Source organism: Archocentrus centrarchus, chromosome 4 (assembly GCF_007364275.1).
Source record: "Archocentrus centrarchus isolate MPI-CPG fArcCen1 chromosome 4, fArcCen1, whole genome shotgun sequence".
Classification (NCBI taxonomy): domain Eukaryota; kingdom Metazoa; phylum Chordata; class Actinopteri; order Cichliformes; family Cichlidae; genus Archocentrus; species Archocentrus centrarchus.
Window position 1 is genome coordinate 26,406,567 of NC_044349.1, and position 21,355 is coordinate 26,427,921.

The 21,355-nt window shown below is 40.6% G+C and overlaps 3 protein-coding genes across 7 annotated transcripts in view; all 3 read left to right on the forward strand.

The window, feature by feature from the left end:
- The window catches only part of ddr2a (discoidin domain receptor tyrosine kinase 2a), a 33,027-nt gene extending 25,258 nt beyond the window's left edge, over nucleotides 1–7,769 (forward strand). The window contains exons 7-17 of the mRNA XM_030728116.1: nucleotides 671–854; nucleotides 940–1,180; nucleotides 1,646–1,711; nucleotides 2,247–2,386; nucleotides 2,475–2,691; nucleotides 2,786–3,018; nucleotides 3,122–3,249; nucleotides 3,349–3,546; nucleotides 3,631–3,865; nucleotides 4,401–4,550; nucleotides 5,601–7,769. Of these exons, the coding sequence (XP_030583976.1) occupies nucleotides 671–854; nucleotides 940–1,180; nucleotides 1,646–1,711; nucleotides 2,247–2,386; nucleotides 2,475–2,691; nucleotides 2,786–3,018; nucleotides 3,122–3,249; nucleotides 3,349–3,546; nucleotides 3,631–3,865; nucleotides 4,401–4,550; nucleotides 5,601–5,732 (1,924 nt within the window). The 3' untranslated portion in view covers nucleotides 5,733–7,769. The remainder of the gene's footprint in view (nucleotides 1–670; nucleotides 855–939; nucleotides 1,181–1,645; nucleotides 1,712–2,246; nucleotides 2,387–2,474; nucleotides 2,692–2,785; nucleotides 3,019–3,121; nucleotides 3,250–3,348; nucleotides 3,547–3,630; nucleotides 3,866–4,400; nucleotides 4,551–5,600) is intronic.
- A 188-nt stretch (nucleotides 7,770–7,957) lies between these two features.
- On the forward strand, nucleotides 7,958–13,062 carry hsd17b7 (hydroxysteroid (17-beta) dehydrogenase 7). Of its 2 annotated transcripts, XR_004019855.1 has the most exons (10): nucleotides 7,958–8,100; nucleotides 8,340–8,546; nucleotides 8,674–8,766; nucleotides 8,857–8,971; nucleotides 10,193–10,387; nucleotides 10,474–10,587; nucleotides 10,666–10,722; nucleotides 10,800–10,898; nucleotides 10,985–11,244; nucleotides 11,402–13,062. XR_004019855.1 is itself a non-coding variant. In XM_030726742.1 (9 exons), the coding sequence occupies exons 1-9, from the start codon at nucleotides 8,018–8,020 to the stop codon at nucleotides 11,117–11,119; spliced, it is 1,098 nt and encodes a 365-aa protein (XP_030582602.1). In that variant the 5' UTR covers nucleotides 7,958–8,017; the 3' UTR covers nucleotides 11,120–13,062. The 2 variants fall into 2 exon arrangements, 1 of the variants encoding a protein (XP_030582602.1); XM_030726742.1 differs by having other exon boundaries at nucleotides 10,985–13,062.
- A 1,935-nt stretch (nucleotides 13,063–14,997) lies between these two features.
- On the forward strand, nucleotides 14,998–21,215 carry serbp1a (SERPINE1 mRNA binding protein 1a). 4 transcript variants are annotated; one of them, XM_030726737.1, is made up of 9 exons: nucleotides 14,998–15,367; nucleotides 16,651–16,834; nucleotides 17,557–17,697; nucleotides 17,844–17,915; nucleotides 18,262–18,336; nucleotides 18,512–18,683; nucleotides 19,081–19,125; nucleotides 19,264–19,440; nucleotides 19,884–21,215. In XM_030726737.1, exons 1-9 carry the CDS (start codon nucleotides 15,112–15,114, stop codon nucleotides 19,938–19,940), a joined length of 1,179 nt encoding a protein of 392 aa, XP_030582597.1. In that variant the 5' UTR covers nucleotides 14,998–15,111; the 3' UTR covers nucleotides 19,941–21,215. The 4 variants fall into 4 exon arrangements, with proteins under 4 accessions (XP_030582597.1, XP_030582598.1, XP_030582600.1 ...); XM_030726738.1 differs by having other exon boundaries at nucleotides 18,515–18,683; XM_030726740.1 differs by having other exon boundaries at nucleotides 17,847–17,915.
- Nucleotides 21,216–21,355: the final 140 nt, after the last annotated feature.

Sequence of the window (21,355 nt, forward strand, 5' to 3'; positions counted from 1 at the left end):
TCAAGTGAAAATACAACAAAATTAAAACAGCATGGTTCACAACAAGCATCTTTTCAGATGGACTCTCATTTGGAGCTTTTACAAGGTTCAAAAAGAGACCCTAAACCTTGGTTTATGTTTTTGCTCTTTTTTTAAACAATATATTTTAATTGTTCTTTAACCAAAAACAGAAATATACAGCAAACTGTTATTCTGACTGACTTACTGTAAAATTAAAATCCTTTATAAAGCTCTAAAACAGTTACTAAACATGTTCAGTTTTTTTGTCCTTTAAATATAATTATCAGTTGTACCTTGTGATATAATTTGTCTTATCCCATATGTAACAGTTTTCACTCCAAAACAAAGTTGTATCTTTTTTTTTTAAATAAAAAAATATTGATATTATACACTGAAGATTCATTAATATATATATTTTTTAATTGTTATTGTTATGTCCTCTTGGATAAAACTCAAACACAAATATCTTTGGATGTAGTGGAATTTCCTCTGAATTAATGAACTCTGACCTCTTCCCCAAATGTTTCAATCTCTCTGCCAAATGTAGTGAAACAGTGTTGCTTCAACTTGTGTTTGTAGTAACCAGTTATAGTAATAGTTACTCTGAGTATGATGGTCCATAAAATATAAGGTCAGAGTACTAAGCACACTCTGCCTTCCTGTTTCTCAGTATGACAGAAGGCTTGGGCCAGCTGACTGATGGCGTCTGTGGCTTGGACAATTTTACTGTGAGTCATGACCCCAATGGATGGCCAGGCTATGATTACGTGGGCTGGAACAATGAGAGCTTCCCAAATGGATTTGTGGAAATAATGTTTGAGTTTGACCGTATACGAAACTTTACCACGATGAAGGTGAGGGTCATGATCAAACAAGCTGAAATTGTCCGCTGCTGTTTGGCTCCACGCATCTCACCAGGTGTCTTTCTTTTCTGTCCAGGTCCACTGCAGCAACATGTTCTCTAGGCATGTCAAGGCCTTCCGCCAGGTGGTTTGTTACTTCCGCTCTGACTCAGACTGGGAGACCACACCGCTTTCCTTCAGCCCAGTGGTGGACGAGAAGAATCCCAGCGCCCGCTTCGTCATTGTCAGCTTGGCCAATCACATGGCCAGCGCCATCAAGTGCCAGTTCTATTTTGCTGATGCCTGGATGTTGTTCAGCGAGATCACCTTCCAGTCAGGTACATACTGGAGAGCTGTGTGATGCTCTTTGCTGGTCTGTTATATATTTAGTTTAGGTTTACACTGTACAGTGGCCCTATCATGGTCATTCCGAGCTCCATGTTTTTATTCTTGTTTTTGTATTTTTTTCTTGTATGATTCAAAGGTTTTAAAAAAATATTTATCTCATATTGAGATCTTATAGTGGAATTTTTTGCAGCCCTTTATTTGATCCACTGTCTGAAACAAGCAGCTTTAGCGCCTCTCTTTAAGGCCTCCTTTCACAAAAGCCCACTTTCTTCTGATTGGCTGCCCCTCATTTGGCTTCTGCAAACAGACCCTGGTGTTTGAGGGCACCACCTCCTTCTCTTGCCAGTGTGCGAACATGCTAAATGCTACTTTTTTTTTTTTTCATCACGTTGCTTTAATAAAAAGTTGCAAACTCAGATCATTTCTGATCAGCTCTGTGCCATCTGCCCTTTCAGATACAGCCATGTACAACACAACCCTGGCTCCACCCAACACAGGGCAAACATCTAACACACCACCAGGTTAGTGATTGCAGCACTCACCCAGGATATACTAATAATACACCTGTTAGTTGCAAATTCTGTGGCATACTCAGCAGCCTTTGTCTGAGCATTTGGCAATGATAGTAAATGCAGCAACACAGCATGCAAACGGTTTAAGTTATTAATGTATCTTTGCTGTTTTCTTATTTAAATAATTGAAGAAGGTCAATTGAGTTTTTTCCTGCATCCTCCATGTTTCATTTGAATGTCTGATCCAAGCAGGGTTTAGATATGTTGTGTCCTAAATGGAAATGTTACAAAATTAAGCACACGTGAACCAGACAGAACCCCTACTGAATATTACCAACATTATGTCGAAAAATTATCTATGTAAATAATATGTAATAGAGATTTCTGCACATCTTATGACTTGATAACTATGTGGAAAACACATGGTGTAATAATATTGGCAAGGGGTCTGAATCCCGTTGATGACGACATCATGCACAATAACAGGTCTGCAAGAGTACACCCTCTTCGAGATCTTCAACTCTTGTCTCTCTCTGTTTCTCAGCTGAAGATGACCCCACACACAAAGTAGATGACAGCAACACCCGCATTCTTATTGGATGCTTAGTAGCCATCATCTTTATCCTTGTTGCCATTATTGTCATCATGTTGTGGAGGCAAGTGTGGCAGAAGATGCTGGAAAAGGTGAGCTCATCATTTGTGCCTTTCAACTAAAGATTTCTTTTCAGAGATGGTCAGTTCTGTTTCTTCACTCCAACATTCTTTATTTTAGGCTTCTCGTCAGATGCTGGATGATGAACTAACTGCTAGTTTGTCAATACAGAGTGAGACATTGGGCTACAACCACAGCCACAACCAATCAAACACAACCAATGAACAGGAGCCTAATTCAACCTATGAGCACATCTTTCCTCTCGGTTCAGACTATCAGGAACCATCGCGCCTCATAAGTAAGCTGCCGGAGTTTTCACAGAGATCAGAAGAATCCAGTAAGTAAACACAGAAACAGCTACTTACATATTCAAATGTATTTGAGTTTGTATGCGCTGATTTATAGTGGCCACATCTCGTGTTGCCTTTCAGGTTCAACCAGCACTTCTGCTTCTAAATCCATCGCCTCTACTGCAGTCCAAGATGGCGTCCCTCACTATGCAGAGGCAGACATTGTAAACCTACAAGGTGTAACTGGAAGCAACACATATGCCATCCCTGCAGTAACTATGGACCTCTTGTCAGGGAAGGATGTTGCTGTGGAGGAGTTCCCACGAAAACTGCTCACATTTAAAGAGAAGCTTGGAGAAGGCCAGTTCGGAGAGGTGTGAGCTCCTGGCGTGATTCTTACAGCTGCAGTTTGATTGGGATGAAGTGCAGGTTAAGCCTTGAATCTCACTCTCTCCCATCTTTCGCTTTCTCTTTTAGGTGCACTTGTGTGAAGCAGAAGGAATGCAGGAGTTTATGAATAAAGAGTTTTTGTTTGACATCGCAGAAGACCAGCCCGTCTTAGTGGCCGTGAAGATGCTCCGTTCAGATGCCAACAAAAATGCAAGGTTTGGCGTCTGACCCTTTAAATGAAATAAATTTGTAAGCACACACATGAAGTTTTGATATTTCTCACTTTCACCTTGCAAATTGTTTTCTATTTGAAGGAACGACTTCCTTAAAGAAATAAAGATCATGTCACGTTTGAAGGACCCCAACATCATTCGCCTGCTAGCTGTGTGCATCTACAGCGACCCTCTCTGCATGATCACAGAGTACATGGAGAACGGAGATCTCAACCAGTTTCTGTCCCGCCACAAACCAGAGGGACAGCTTGCTCAGCTTAGCAATGCGCCTACTGTCAGGTGAGAATGTGGCTGATGTATGCAAATATATAAAATGTGACTTTCCAGCAGATTACATGATTATTTGTCCTCTCTCCTCTCCAGCTTTAGTAATCTCTGCTACATGGCCACTCAGATAGCCTCGGGGATGAAGTACCTGTCCTCTCTAAACTTTGTTCATCGAGACTTGGCCACACGAAACTGCCTGGTGGGCAAAAAGTATACAATAAAGATAGCTGACTTTGGAATGAGCAGAAACCTGTACAGTGGGGACTACTACCGGATCCAGGGCAGAGCAGTGCTGCCTATACGCTGGATGTCATGGGAGAGCATCCTGCTGGTGAGGACTTTTGTTTGTATTCATAGTTCCTGCAATAATAACACTTTATAATAACCATTACTAGGAAATTGTGGCCAGCACCAGATGCATACATATCAATCATAAACATAAAAAGGCATTACAGTGTTAATACTTACATTTAAATTTAGTGGGAAGAGTGTTGTTTTTGCCACTGCATCGAAGTCTGGTGTTAGTTGTGTTGTAGCAATTCTCAGAATCCTCGACATCAGTCATAATTATGATACGATTTGATTTGGGCAATTCTGTACCCATCTTTGGCGGGCCGGATTAAAAAGACCAATGGGCCGGGTGTGGCCCACGGGCTGTAGTTTGCCCACCCCAGATCTAGATCATAATCAGATAGTTTTCAAGCCAATTATTAATTAGTAAACATTCTTTATTGTAATTGCTGTAGGTTAACAGTAAAAACTTAAATTACCTGTCAGTTTGTTAGCAGTGATTATTTTGTAACTTTAGAATTTAAGCAGTGTGTTTGCAGAAAGAAAAAAAATCTTCACAATCTTCTGCTTTGTAGGGGAAGTTCACCACAGCCAGTGACATGTGGGCCTTTGGGGTGACCCTGTGGGAGATACTAAACTTCTGCAAGGAACAACCCTACTCTCAGCTCACTGATGAGCAGGTGATAGAAAACACAGGAGAGTTTTTCAGGGACCAGAAACGACAGGTGAGTGCTGATAGAAGCATTTTGTCAAACTTTATTTATTTATTTTGGGTCATTATTACCATTTTTTAAAAAACAGAACAAAAAATAAGAATGTTGACAACAAAAAATGTAATTAAATGGGAAGAACACAAATTAATGACTTTAGCTTATTAGACCCACCCTTTTTCCATACAACATATTCTAAATGGAAACTTTTTTTTTTTTTTAGGTAGATTTCACAAAAACAAAGACCAAAAAAAAAAAAAAAAAAAATACCCATACCACCACACAGCTGCTCACGTATGGTGCTACTAGAGAATGATTTAGTATGTATAATGGTTTCGACATATCTTTTTTTTTTCACATTGTGAGGCTCCCAACATAATTTACAGTCAGTTATGAAGCTTCTTTCAGCTGCTCCCTTACTCACAGGGGATCACTACAGCAGATGAAGCCACATATTTGATCTGTGGCAGATTTTTACATCAGATATCTTTCCTGACGCAACTCTCCCAGCGATTTGTCTCCTTGTGGTCTTGCACCAGGGATCTCTAGCATGTTAGGCAAATGTTTTACCCACTACACTACCAAACCATTAATTTATAGTCTAAATATTACGCCTATTTCAGCATCATTCATAAATCATAAATTTGACTTAACTTTTTTATTTGGCTGTTACTAAATATTAGGAAATTTATTTATGCTATATTTTATTTATTTAAAATTTCCATTGCATTCCACTGCATTCAAAAGCTGCTCTAAACTTTTCCCAGAGCAATATAAATGAGCATCATCAGCAAATGAAGTGAATTTAAACAACTTTACAACACATTACAAATGTAATTTCAAACAGTTAGTCAATCAAAAACCCCTGCAGTGTATTTATTGTTAACCATAAAGTTCTACTAGTTGCATTACAGCCATTAAAGTAGACCTATGTGCTCTGAACCCAAACTGGCAGTTGCTCAATAAATTTTATTTTTCAATTAAATAAAACAGGTTTTCCAAAATGCAAAAAAACAGTAAACTCTGCTGAATCCCTGACTTTGTTTCTTGATCCATATTGTGCAGATCTACCTGCCTCAGCCTGTGCTGTGCCCGGACTCGCTCTACAAGATCATGCTGAGCTGCTGGAGGAGGAACACAAAGGAACGGCCCTCCTTCCTGGAAATACACAGGGCCCTCTTGGAAATGCAATCTTAAGCCAGTGCAGTGTTTAAGACAGTAATTCCCAGTCTGCTCATCTCTGGAAGAAAGTAAAAAAGACAACAATAACAGCAGACACAATCCAGGTTTAAGCTTGTCTCGGTAGAGAAACAGGGTTGGGGGCACTACGGACTATCAAAAACACTGAGTGTGTCATTTATTAGTACAAGCACGTTGGCTAAAATGTTTTATAGACATAGAAATATTCTTAGAAAAACCACCATGTTTCATCCCTCAAATATGTTTAAGGACATGACCTAAGGCTCTGACTTGTGTTAGTGAAGCCGTGACTTAATGTAGCAAGTGACATTCGGCACTTTTGAAAACACATTTGTTAATGTTGGTTTAAATTTCTCACATTACAGCAATTTTCTTATTAACAAAACATATGCAACTGAAATTTCTGGTGTTTTCTCTTGGAAGACTGCTTGAATGTAGAGGAGGAAAGTGCAGAAAAGCCATCACTGTTACAGTTCATCATATCTCAAGTATCTAATCTCCACACATTTAGAGTAACAAGAATAACAAGGAAATATCTGTTAAATCTCCTTGCAGTGGTTTCAACATGAAATGTATATGACTCTGTATTTTCAACAGGTAAGTCTAAATCAAATACCCGTATTTTGTATTAGTATTTATATGTTCATGTGCATTTGCTCTGTTTGTTTTGTTTATATATTTGTATATTGCTATGCTCTTCATTTGGAGTATCATTTTTGATTTAATGCAGTAAATCTCCTAGGTTACATTTTGGATTCATACATTATCTTTTATCCTGCTGCAAACTGTTGGGTTGATCATACACTAAGCGCTATACCATTCTGATTGATAATTGATGAGATATTGAACGATTCTTATCAGGAATCCGGGCCGTGTTGGTTCAACAGTATGTGTTTACAGTCTGCGTCATTAGAAAGATGTTAGTGAGTGTGCTGGGGATGTTGAAGTTCAAAAGAAAACAAGTCTTTTATTGAAAGCAGATGAAATGTGGATATTCATCCTAAATGGTGTGTTTGATTAGAACCACAGGATGCCTATGACTGAACGCTTACACACACAGTAGTTTATACAAGCAAATAAAAACTAAAAACTGACCCGTCATCGACAGGTTCAGTTATCTGCAGTCATTTTTCTTCTTCTGTTAATGTACTTTTTCCTCTTTGATTCATTTTCCATTTGGCATAAGTCTGTGCGCTTTGTTTTCTGAACTCTTATTGTTTGAAGCCCATCCTACACACCGAAGTTTCAGACGCTTTTACTGTGTTTACAGGCTTTATTTTCTCCGGCCTTTGTTCCTCATTGTAAATTAAAGATGCTCAAGGCATTGTGTTTTCAATTTATACTCGTCAGGGCAAAGAAGTTCTACAAAATGAGTCTCTGGAGCTTGAAAGGCTTCTTCAGTTCTAAAACCAATTGGTGGAGACTCCCAGTTATTTAAACCCAGTGGAGGTTGTCCCTCGGTGGTGTTCATTGACCCGTTATTGTTCATGCACATATTATAGACACCAAGGTATAAACAACAATTACTGAGCAGAGATGGTGGATCACGATGGCAACTGTCTCCGACTCACACCTTTCTTCAGGTGACCTTAACAGGTCACTTGATAGAGAGGGGTGAAGTCTCACAGTGCTTTCACCTGAAACCACTTATTGGCCTTTTTTTTTTTTCTCACCTTGGTGAGGATGGACCTCAGAGAGGTGAAACGTCTTCGAGAAAGAATTCCAGTTGCTTTTTTTTTCAAGCTCCAGAGACTACCATAACCCGGATGACTGAGAACCTACAAAGATATTCAAATTAAATATGTCATTTGACTTTAAGATCAATGTATGAAGCTTGTGATTACTTTCACAGGATAAAGACACTTTTTCACGGCATTCTTAATCCACTCCACGTTTGAAAGGAGCTGGGGGCAGAAATGTAGCCCTACAAAGTCCTAATATGCTGAGATTCATTTCATGTTTGTACTCAAATGTTTCAGTGAGAATGTTTTATATATTTCTGTAAGCAAAAGTTGTTCATTAAATAAAAATTAAACTGGGAATTTTATCTCTTTGAGAGCTTTTGTCTTATTCATGAGCAGAACTAAATATTTCATGCTGTGTCTGAGTGGGCTGTCCATAAAGCTGATCAGCTGATCAGCATCAGGCTCTCATTGGCTGATCAGCATCAGGCTGTCATTGGCTGAGCTGCTACAGTATCCAATCAAAGCATTCTGTGTGAACACTGGGTGACTTCACAGAAGAGGAAACCATTCCTAGGAACTCTACACAGGACTTGTTGAATGAAAAAAACCCAGAGTTTTCTTTGTTGCCAGTTTGGATTTAAAAAGATGAATACGGTGGTTTTGGTAACAGGAGCTAATAGGTAATTACTGTATTTGTTTCTTAAATTGTCAAGATGGAAATGAGTCACATGTTCAGCGAACTTAATACTACTAAGTTATTTGGCTTTTAAAATCTCTTTTTAAAGGGATTCTAGATATTTCAAGAATGACTGACTTAATGTGATTTTGCAATTAACTGATTCCTGTGAATACACAGTAGTAGTAGTAGTAGTAGTAGTAGTAGTAGTAAAAGTAACACAACATATGGGTTTCCCTGCAGTGGCATTGGCCTGGGACTGTGTGAGCGTCTCCTCTCACTGGACACAGAGGGTCTCCAGCTTTGTCTGGCCTGCAGGAACCTGCGCAGGGCTGAAGGTGCCCGCTCGGCTCTCCTCACCTCTCACCCCACAGCCCACGTGGCCCTGCTGCAGATGGACACCAGCAGCATCTCCTCCGTCATCAGTGCTGCACAGGAGGTCAAACGGAGGTGAGAGGATGAACTCAGCAAGATAAAAATCAAATCTGTAATGAAACACTTGATAAATCGTCACTGATGACCAATTAAGGTGGTAGTTCTTTGTGTGCAATGTACAGCCACAGTTTGTTATCTGCAGGTATGACCGGCTGGACTACCTTTACCTGAATGCAGGGATCATGCCAAACCCACAGTTTGATGTAAAAGCCTTTTTCAGAGGCCTCTTCTCCAGGTAAACTGGTAACTATATATTTCAATATCTTCACCTGTGTCCCACGCTGCATTTCTTTTGCTTCAAATTTCTGTAACACCTATATTGCAGAAATGTCATCACAATGTTTTCCACTGGTGAGGGGATTCTGACACAGCAGGATGGTGTCACCCCTGATGGCCTGCAGGAAGTTTTTGTGACCAATCTCTTTGGTCACTTTCTTCTAGTGAGTCTTTGTTGTTTGAATAATCGTTTTTTAGACTGATCTGCACATCAAACATGGTGCAAAGGTGTGCTTCCTCTAGTTTTCTGCAGGGAGAGTGATTCTTTGTCCTTGATGAAACAAATATAAGGGATACTGGATCTGTTTGTCACTTAGCAACTATGCTCATTAAAAATTAACAACACGTACTGTTCTAGCCATAAGGTCACTGAGGGTAATATTCTGCTCCCTTTGCATTTACAGCTAAATTCAGACTTGTATTAAGCTGCCATCAAAATAACCTTTTTCAAAGTACTTGTTTAGACTTTCAAGAATTAAAACAGCCTGTGCTGCTGTCAAGAAAAATGTTCACCTTTAACTTTAGACGTAATATTTTTGGTAGGATCTTCTTAAAACACTCACGCTGTTCAACATCTACACTCATTAGCCACCAACATTAAAACCCCTGACAGGCAAAGGGAATAAGAATGATTTGGGGCTGGCATTTATGTGAATAGAATAGAATAGAATGCCTTTATTGTCATTATACAGGATGTACAATGAGATTGGAGGGCCACTCCTGTTCAGTGCCATGTAACAGAAAATCAAACTCTCTAAAATGAAAATAAAAATATTATAAAAATATTATAATCTAGTATAATGTGGTAGTATAATCTAGTCTTTATGTGGATGTTATCTTGGCACATACCTCCCACATAAAGGTTTTTGTAGACCAAACAGACCCAACAATGACACCCATTAACATAACTGGTCTTCCCCAGTAGGACAGTGTGCCTCATCACACCCAAAAAATGCTCAGGAATGGCTCAAGGAACAGAATCAAAGGCTTTTACAGGGCCTTCAAGATCGAGAACCAGAACAGGCCCATTCCACGGAGGTCTCACCCTCAGATCCACTGGACTAAAACAATCCAGATCCAAGGGTCCACTGTACTGTTTAGTTTGAGCTGTTTAGGTAGCCTGAAGGTGACGACATAACATTATTTGGTTTTAGTGCTGTGTATAAGCATTCAGTTTAATAGACAGATGTGTTTAAGTACATGCAGATACAATAATTTTCACCTGTTCTCACATAGTTCAACCAGTTACCTTTAATTAAGTTTAATTTTATTTTTTTGAAGTGAGCGGTTGACCTTATGCTGTCCAGTTTCTGGACAAACTGCAGTGGAAACAAATGTTCATTTTATCTTTGTCTAATGTTGTGTTCTGCTCTATTATGGCAAAGGTCAGGGAGCTGGAGCCGATCCTGTGCCATGCAGGCCGGACCTCCCAACTGATCTGGACCTCCTCTAGTAATTCTCATCGTTCAGCCTTTAGTCTTGAAGACATTCAACATAAAAAAGGCACTCAGCCTTACAGCTCTTCTAAATATGGCTCTGATTTGCTCAGCCTGGCACTCAATACACACTACAATAAACAGGTCAGCTCATACAGATCATGTATGACTCACACCAGAAATGAAATATCTTTTTAAATTTTGTGACCCTGTTGCTCTTCTATTTCCAGGGTTTGTACTCATCTGTCATTTGTCCTGGTTTTGTGATGACCAATCTGACCTACAACATCCTGCCATCCTTCCCAGCCTTCCTCTGGACTCTGCTTATGCCTGTCTTCTGGCTTGTAAGTTGCACAGCTATTGCAAATGTAGTGCTGGGTGTTTGGCTCTGTCTGAGGCATGTCTTTCTTTCAAACTCACAGATAAGAATGTTCACAAACACTTTCACATTGACGCCTCAAAATGGAGCTGAAGCCCTGGTAAGTAAAAGAGAAATTCACACTTCCACACACAGTTCAGAAGAAAGTCATGTTCTGGTTTCTGTGCTTCTATTCAGTTTTGGTTGTTTAAGCAAAAGCCTGAGTCACTGGACCCATATGCAAAGTATCACAGCTTAACGTCTGGGATGGGAAACAGCTACACACAGGCCTGTAAGGTACGACAGGTCAAATTTAACATCATATTCGGTTTAAACAGTCAGTAAAAGAGTTACCATTCAGTTTCTTCTTTTTCTCTTCACAGATGGACATTGATTTGGAGACATCAGAGTCTTTGTATGAGAAATTGCTGCAGCTAGAAAGTGAAGTGAGGAAGAAACTGAAAGACGAACAAAAGGAATCCCATCATGATCCCCCAAATCCTGCAGGATCATTTTGATGCATATCACACACTTCTGGATGGAAAGGATTTTATTCCTGTCTCACGGGTCTCCTGGAAGGATCATGTGCTCTAACTGTCAGAGCAACAGTCCAGCCTGAATTTAAAGTGGGAACTGATGAGTGGTATGCATGTTGTAATAGTTTTATAGTTTGATTTTACAATAAATGAGCATAGCATCTTCCACTAATTCCTATTCACGAGACTTTGCAAATTATTATGATCTATTAAAACAGTTTTATAAATACGCAGGAACTGACTGTATACCACTATGCATTCCAGGAGGACTTTCTCCAATCTGGTTGTTAATCCCGTGATCTTCACGGCAAAATGCCGTGCAGTCTGACAGTAGACTATCTGTGTCTTCCCAAAAGTTGATGTAAGTACTTTGTGTAAGCCTCTCAGAGGTGTACGGCGGTGCCGGCAGGTGCGCACAAGCGCTCTTGAAATACACCGCCGGAGGATCCGGGGCGGAAACCCAGCAGTCATCTCCGTGGTCCGCTGTTTCTTTTCCAGTCTCGCATTCCTCCTCTGCTCCGCTCAATTTCGGGTTGCAAAAAGCCCAAACCATCCCGCAGAAATACACGAAAAACGTGCCCATGACCATAATCATGAGCGCGTAAGCCTCTATCATCGCTTTGGTGACTGGAGACGTCATTTTGCGCATATACAGGATTACCAGGCAGACTACCGAAAGTCTGCTCGGGAGGGGACAGTCAGTGAAAGTAGCATCACCGTCGGGGGCTGGACCACTCCGTAACGCGAGACAGACACAGAAAACAGATGATTCCGTTCAAAGTCGTGAGATAGCTACGGAGGCTCTCAGCAGAGGCAACAACATCAAGCTAAATGCTGCTTCTCATAACAACAGTGTGGTTTTTTTAAAGCCTTGTTTTGTGTTTGGTTGCCATTCCAACCAATGGCAATACTGCACATATAAATATTTAATATTTCTTTGGTGCCTATAGGTTATGTCTGATATTCATGAATGAAGTACAACCCACTTTCCAAATAGCACCTGTAAATTATAAACACAAACAAAAGTACAGTAGGTTACAGATCAGTTCAGCCACCTTTTTAATGAAAATAGCACAAAGACAACAAATGTTGAAGGCACCAACAATGTTGAAAGGCATATACAGGTTTTATGCGGCCATCTTCTTCAGGGAAGGGCTTGCATATTTCAGCAAAATAAAACTAAACTGCATACTGCATCTATTACAACAGCATAGCTTCATAGTAGACAAGTCTGAGTGCTGAACTGGCCTGCCTGCAGTCCAGACCTTTCACCAGCTGAAATCATTTGGGGCATCATAAAATGAAAAATGCAACAAAGAGGATCCAGATGTCATGCTGCCATCAAAATCAAATATTTTTCTTAAAATGGTAAATTTTCTCACTTTAATCATTGGATGTTTTCTGTGTTCTATTGTGATCAAAATATGGGTTTATGAGATTCACCAATCACTGCATTCTGTTCTTATTTACATTTTATACGGTATCCCGGCTTTTTTGAAGCTGGGGTTGTACAATGTTTCCAATTCCTTCCTTTTTACCCTTTTTATGACATTTTTTAAAATGTGTAATACAATTCGAATTTCAGCACCTGATATGTTGCCTTTCTAGTGTTTTCATTTAAATACAAATTAGGATTTGCAAGTCATTGCATTGGAAATGGCCATTTGTCTTCCTGACAGTCTCACTGGGCAATGTTCCCTAACAACCCTATCAGCTGGCAGTCTCCTTACTTTCTTTTTAAGGTCAAATAAAAGCACCAGCATCTCCCAAAATACCACCAATGATCAGTGAGACATTCAAACTTGGGTTTAGTGTCTTTTCTAAGCCACATATAATATGTTAAACCAGGTATGAATAACTAACAATTTTTAGTTGAAGTCTAATCAAATCTAAAGATTAAAATATAAAACTATAACCTGTGTTAGTGCATCAATAAAACTGTTGGAAAATGTTGTAAAAATCTGACTTTTTCCTTGATGTCTTTAATAAAATACCAGATGTAGATGTTGTGCTGGCTTGCAGCTGACTTTTATGTACAAATCCCAGGCTGACATCACATGCAACACATACCTTAATCAGTCACTACAAACACAATTTGATGATGTGTTAAAGATTTTCATTTTGTGGCACTTTTACTGTGGGAATAGTTTATCATGCACGAGATTTCTCAGCAGGAAAACAAATAAAATATATTAGAAACAGAAACATGGTGGTGAAAAGAACACATATAGTGTTATGAAAAATTATCTGCCCCTTCCTCATTTATTCTATTTTTTTTTTTTTTTTTTGCATACTTGTCACACTTATGTGTTTCAGATGATCAAACAAATCTTAATATTGGACAAAGATAACCCAAGTAAATACAAAATGCACGTTTTAAATGATGACTTCATTTATTAAGAGAACAAAGTTAACCTATCTGGCCCTATGTGGAAAATCAGGTTAAATCATTAATTAACTGGGATGAACCACATTTTTTGGAAAGCTGGGCTCAGTTCCACACTCAGGCCTGATTACTGGCAGACCTGCTGAATCAAGAAATCACTTAAATAGAATCTGTCTGACAAAGTGAAGTAAGCTAAAACATCTCAAGAAGTAGCACACGGTGCCATGATCTAAAGAAACTCAAGAACAGATGAGAAACAAAGCCACTGACATCTATCAGTCTGGAAATAGTTACAAAGCCATTTCTAAGGCTTTGGGACTCCAGTAAAAATGGCATCCATGGGAGAGTTCTAAGGAGAAAACCACTGCTGACCAAAAAAAACACAAAGGCTCGTTTCACATTTACCAAACAACATAGTGATCCCCAAGACTTTTGGGAAACTATTGTCGACTGATGAGACAAAAGTTTTTTGGAAGGTTTGCATCCCATTACATCTGGCCCAAAACTAATACAGTATTTCATAAAAAGACAATGATCCGAAACACACCAGCAAGTCCACCTCTGAATGGCTCCAAAAAAAAAAAAGAAAAAAAAAGAAAGAAAGAAGAGGTTTTGGAGTGGCCTAGTCAAAATCTGGACTTGGCATGACCTTTAACAGGCTGTTCAGGCTTGAAAACCTTCCAGTGTGGCTGAATTAAATCTATTCTGCAAAGAAGAGTGGGCCAAAATTACTCTACAGTGATGTGAAAGACTCTATCGACAGCTCTTACTGCAAAAGGTGGCACAACCAGTCCATAAGTTTAGGGGTAATTACTTTTCCACAGCACTGCAACCTGTTTTTCATGTAGGCCTGTATCACAGTCTAAACTGAACCATGTTTGCCATTTGCAGTTTTCATTACCTGTATCAGGCACTGCTGATAAACCTCTCTAAATACAAGCGTGAAGCCTTGTTTAAACTTGCAGTAGGTTACTTGCCAAGTTTGAATGGGGGATAGGGCCTAGTGTAGTGTGAATGCTAGTTCTGAGGGGTCTACAGTGTGTGTAGGATTAGTCAGTCTTTAATAAACTTTGAATATGTCCTTTACATCTTTAACCATATTTTGTTTTCCAATACAACTATACAGGCTCTATTAACAGAAGCACCTGCTGCTTCCCTTTAAGATGTGCAAAGCAGTATATAAGAAACGTAATCGAATATTTGGGCCCTCATTAGTGTGAAAACTAGCATACAGTGCTTTTTCAAGACAATTTCGAGGACCGAGGAGATTTCCCGAAAAGTCAAAACAAGAGCACGCAGTGTAAATGAGGGCACTCACGCTTTAATTTACAGACTACAGATAGCAACACTAGCCTCTTTGGCATTGTGGGTAAGCGAGTTTCTTTATTTGCCAACCAGTAACTGAATTTACTGCGTTGCTCTTCTAAAAAAACTACACACCCCACCCGCGCCAATACGGACGTCCCGGATGTCTATCGCGCCGGAAGAGAAGACGGTCCTTTCCCAGCCATCTTGTGGCTTCACCTAGCGAAGTGTTCGCACCAAGCCTCGTAGAATCGGAGGAAAATCCTGCTGAAGGGGCGCCATCATGCCCGGACAAATGCAAGAAGGTTTTGGCTGTGCCATAACCAATCGATTTGACCAGTTATTTGATGACGAGTCGGATCCGTTTGAGCTGCTGAAGCAGGCCGAAGTGAAGAAGAAGAAGGAGGCTTCTGTCCCTGGTGCCGCCAAGACTGCAGCCCAGGCTGCCAAGCAGCCTAAAAAAGAGTCCCAGAAAGACAGAAAGACCCCGCTGGTTGACAAGAAGGAGGAGACCCAGGCCGTCCCGCTCAAGAAAGATGGTAAAATATATTTTCCCGTTTCGTGCAGTTAAAGCAGACACTTAAAATTGAGCTAACACGCTAAGCTCCTTGCTTACTAGCTAGCAAAGATTCACAGGCTCCGCACCCGTGACATGAGGTCCACATGGCTGCTGTGTGCCCTCGCTGGCTGTCATTTACTTGAACAATGACATTAACACAAACGTGCTGTGCAGCGGGATCCATGGGGCTTAAACAGATAGCTGGCTGACTTGTTTTGGCTTCCCTTCGTCCCCCATGGGCCTTGTTGAGCGGGCAGAACCCGAAAGCCTGGCCGGCCGGGGGAGATTCTCGGGGGTTATAACGTTTAATTTGTCACGATAAGCTCCATAAGACTCCCACTTTTTTTTTGCTGAGTTGACCCAGAATTTCCTGAAAGCAGTCTATTATATTTTTCCCCCTAAAAAGGCTGGAGCCCGAAAGATAGTTAAGCTCAGCACGTCAGGCGATGAAAGTAACGTAAAACGAATACACGCCCGTGTATTGTTCGCTCGTGGCGGATTTGCAGGTGGATTGGACCTCGCGGGCTAGGCGCTGCACTGCTCTCGGGCTGATGAACCTCGTGGTTGTAGTGCGGGGCGTGTTAAAGCATAGGCTCCAAACCGCCACTTCCCATTGGCGCACAATACTGACTCGATGCACGCGGTCGACGTGCATTCACAACGTTTATATCCTCAGCCCCCCCACCCTCATATTTAGGTGTTTAGAATATCTTGTGTAGTTAATTAAAAAATACAGTACATTTGTATGTTGTAACTTCTTTGTGTTTAATTTAAAATATGAGGATTTGACCTACTCCCGAGCTGTTGGTTTGCCATTATCATCATGTCAGGCTGCCAAGTGGGGTCATATCTGTTTGCATGAGAGAAGATGAGACAGGTGCGCTGATTATGGTGCAACCAGCTGCTGCTGTGTAGTGGAGGATTTCTATTTTGGTAGCTGGTGAGTTAATGGGTGGGACATGCTGTGTCACATGGGGTCAGTGGCAGTTAGCTATGCCATGGAGGGTTAAACCACTGTGTGGGTGTTAATTCACAGGACTGCCCTGTGAATGTAAGGAATACGGAGATCACTGAGTTATGAAATTGCCTTCTAGTCTTGTTTTTTTTTTTTTTTTAATTAGGCCAATTTCCTTTGCACATTAATTGGAATTATTTGCTCCACTTAAACACAACAAACACTTCTTCTTCTCTCACTAGCATTTGGTCCCAATCTGTCACTATTATTGCTAATGGTCATCTGATCCAACTGTTGTTCAATCCTAGGTGCTGGCATGAGGAGAATGGGCCGGAAGCCGGAGGGCGAAGGCTCCAGACCCCAGGGCACCCAGGGAGAAGGGCGCCCCCCAACAGACAGACGGCCTGCAGATAGGCGGCCACCTCGCCGTTTCGAAAGGCCTGCTGGCGACTCTGCCGAGAAACCTGAGGGTGGTGAATTTTCAGTGGAGAAGTGAGCTTCATTTTCTAAGTAGAATGCCTTCATACAGGGTGCCTTCTGTCTTCATAAAATAGCTGTCATTATGGGGTGGGACTTCAACTGTTTAGGCGTTGCTTACAATGATAAGACTCAGTAGTCTTTCCCAAACTGATGCAGACACATATATCTTTTTGCCACAATAATCTATGTAGGAAACTGAAAAACGTCCAGTGCAGATCAACTTTAAGGCATCTACAATCAGTATTTTTATAAACCTAAAGAGAGTATCTGTATCTGCAGTTCTCCCTCAGTGTTCTGAGTTTTAGCTCATTGTTTGGCTGCTTCATTTATTCTCATATTCTCAGTTTTTACAGCAGGCAGCTGTTTGGATAAAAACAAAATTTAGCAGCAGACAGACATAGTTAGCTGCTTAGGGCATCCTCAAACTCCTGCAGGAGTTTTTAGAAACTAAAACCAGAAAGAAAGGTGACTATAATGGTGATGTTGCTCTATAACCACTACAGGCCTACATGTTATGTTATATTCAAAACTTGTTTTTGCTGCCCCCAACTGGGCAAAGAAAATACGTTTATTCATCACAGGCTAAGGTGAAAGGTGTAGAGTTGTATTGCATTTGGTTAAAAGTGCTGCTCTTATTTTAAATTTTGTATAAAAAACAAACCAAAAACATTAGGGGAACAAGATTAAGCCTGTACCTTGGTCAGCCTATGATTGTGACTGTTGTCCATCTCCAGGCCCATCAGTGACAGGCCAATGAGGGGACGAGGTGGCAGCAGGGGAGGCCGTGGAGGCAGGGGGCGCGGCATGGGTCGCAGTGATGGTTTTGACTCCCGAGGAAAACGTGAATTTGATAGGCACAGTGGCAGTGACAAATCGTAAGTAACATATTTTTAATCCAGTTCATGTATATCTTAAATATCACTTGAAATACTCTTAATGCATCTGGTCTTCTCAAGACCTTTGTGTATGTTGTGATGCAGTGATCGTGTTACGATCCTGGCTAAAGCAGATGTTGTTTCAGTAGTTTGAAAGGAGAAGAGAAGCGTGGTGGGAGCGGATCTCACAACTGGGGCACCGTCAAGGATGAACTGAAGTAAGTTCTTTTTTTAGGAACACAACAGAAACTTGTGTGATGATGGTTACAGTACACCTTTACACTTTGACAATGAGAACTCTCATGTCTGCAAGTAATAAATAAAATGATTTATTAGTATATTAGGTGACACATTTTTCTGTGTGTGGGGGTGCCAGTTAAGTTAGTAAAAGTTGCAACATTACAGTAGATATCGCTGAAGTCTGCCTTCATTAAAGTTTTTTTTTTCTTTTTTTGTGAAACTTGACCACAGGGTTAAGCTTTTCACTTGTAAACACTTTGTCACTTCCTCGCTTTCATCTTGCTGAGTCTGATTGTGGCTTTTTTCCTCTCTCCTCCCCTGCAGTGAGCTTGACCAATCGAACGTCACTGAAGAGAACCCTGAAGGAGAAGAGCATCCAGCTGCTGACTCTGAGAACAAGTAAGTTTTTTTTTCACCTTGCTGCATTCTACAGCGAGACTTTGTTTTCACCGATAAATGATTCGCAACTTTGGATGTGCGTTTTGTATCCACGCACCCACGTCTGTATCAAAGTTACACTGAAAGACGGTGATGTTAATTATACTAACGCTCATCTGTGTGTGTGTTCATGTTGAAGGGAGAATGAGGTTGAAGAAGTGAAAGAAGAAGGCCCCAAGGAGATGACTCTGGATGAATGGAAAGCCATGCAGGACAAGGAGCGGGCCAAGGTAGAATTCAACATCCGTAAGCCCAACGAGGGAGCTGATTGGAACAAAGGATTTGTGCTGCACAAGTCCAAGGCAGAAGTGAGTAAAAACTAATTCTCTGCTCTCACTTGGACACATAATCATCTTATCATATTCTTTCCATGGGAGTTCAGGCCAGTTTTTTAGGTAAAAAATCAGCATCAAAATTCCTACACACTGCCCCATTTAGTGTAACTTTGAGTGTTTTCAGTAAACACTTTCTCATCATAGTGTGTTTTCAGTCAAGGTACAGATTATGTCACTTAAACCAATTTAACCTTAGACTGGTGGCATTTTATAGGTGAGTTCAGGCTGCATAACAATTAAATAAGGGTTTGGAGGCTTGACAGCATGTTTTTGTACCAGCAGTATTCTAATGATTCACATTAGTTGGTGGAAGCGTTATTTTGATCAGTGTGTTAATTTTTGCTTGCTGCTTTGTACCTCTCCACTGCAGGATAAGAAGGGTGATCTGATTGACCCTGAGGTTGATGAGCAGAAGGTAAAATTTCTACAGTTGCGTGCACTGTTGAATATCTGAATTCAAATCACGTGCTTTAACAGAAAAAAAAGGCCAAAATCACAAACATACTAAAACAATCAAACGAATTAATTTTTATCTCCTACTTTTGTAATTCAGGTAGACGATGAGCACCACTGCAGGAAGCCAGCCAATGACATCACGTCGCAGCTGGAGATCAACTTTGGAGACCTGGGCCGTCCAGGCCGCGGACGTGGTGGACCACGTGGCGGCAGGGGAGGTCGCGGCCGTGGTGAAGCCACTCCCAGGCCAGTGCGTGGAGGAAGGACTGACAAGGTACAGTTTAGCTGCTGTTATGTCAGCAGCACTCAAGCATGTGCACAGGACGATTGGGATGCACCAAATGTGAAATACACTGATGTTTAAATTACCAGTGTGCTGATGGCTATCTTTGTGTGTTTTGTCATTTATTATGTCCTTTTGTTTTAAAGTGTTTCAGCCCTTCATGATGCAATCGTTGCCATTGTTAAGTCAGTTCATGTGCAGTTGGCTGATGGCAGTCTATTTATCGCTATAGCCTTTTATTTTTTTTATTTGACTGTAGTTCCACTTCATGCGGCTGAAAAACCAAACATTTAGTGTGCATTGAAAATTGAATCCTGCAGCCAATGGCTCCTTTCCGTTAATTAGTCTCAGCTTCTTTCTTTTTTGTTTTCTGTGATGCATCCTTAAATACTTGAATTTTCTAACTCCTACGCTTTGTCCACGTTTCCCAACAGTCATCTGCGTCTGTGCCAAACGTGGACGACCCAGAGGCCTTCCCAGCCCTGGCTTAAGCCATGGTTGCTAACCCTCAGGCCTACAGGAGCCTCCTGAGCACCTCCACTACGAGGCTTGCATGTTCCTGGATCCTTCAGCAGAGTGAAACAATGGAGAAGACTGTCATTTATCATGACACTCAATGTGAGGACTGAGTTTTACCCAATAAAAACAAAATGAAGATGGAAAAAAAACAGAAATTAACAAAAAAAAAAACAAAAAAAGAAAAGGACTTCTTGCTACTCTGGAGCAACTTATTGGTAGAGGTTTTGTACTTGGAAACAAAGTAGCAGGGATGCTTTCATACAGTATTTTTTTCAGAGGTTATGCATTGTCCATTGATAAATTTTTGTAATTGCTGCTTGAAAATATGCATTTTGAAAGAGTATCTTTAGTGTGGTGTGCAGTTGCTTGCTCGCTTTAAACTTAGGCACTGTGGAGCTCCAACCCAAGCTCATAAGGTCTGCCACACCAGATATTTCAGATGAAGTTACAGCTTCACTCATTGAGATTTATGGATTTTTTTTTTCTTTAGCACTGGGATATTGTTTTATATTTTGTACAGGAGGTCTATTCTTGTATGATCTTCAGCCTGTAAATCTTAACTATTTTCATAGATTCTTTAAGAGACTGTATTTCACATGGTGCAAATAGGATGCGCCTTGATCTTTGGTCAAGAATTGCTGCCTATCTTTGAATGCATTGATGAAATGGCATCTAAATCTGAATTTTAAGGTTCTTTTTATACTGAAGGTTTTGAGGGAGTGACATTAGGTCATTTTGGAGGACTGGTGACTGATGATCTCCTAAATTTGCTTTAATCATAAAATGCTGGTCAGGTGAATTTATGAGCAGCTCAAAAGATATGTTTTGCATTTGAGGTGCTATCCTCCATCTAATGTATCTTCCTCCTTGCCCATTTCATCTTTGATCACTGGCCATGTGTAAGTCGATTAATGCCTTTCTTTTTACTTCAGAATGATGAGGAGAGGAAGTGTTTTTACACAGTTGAGACTTGACCCTCTCCAACTGTTTACACACTCCACTCTAGTATCCTTCCACAGATGTAAACTCAGCCCAGCTTCAGTTTGTTTCTGCAGTCTGTTCTGTGCTGATATTTTTCTCCACTGTTGACTTGCCCTGTAGCTTTCACAGTGGCACCACTGCATAATTGCTCTGAAAGAAATACAGTTGTCCATTGTGTGGAACAACTGAAGTTCTCTACAAATGTGTGAATTCTAGCCCTGCTATTAGAGACCTCTGTCGGTAAATAAAGATGGTCGATAAATTTTTTTGCAGTGTCATTTCTTTTTGTGTCCTGCCTGAACAAAGGCAGTATTAATTTACATATCCACTTGTTTTACTTTGCTTATGCTTACGACCACATGGGGGGTGACTTGTTCTTATGAATTTTATTCCACCCTGCTCTGCT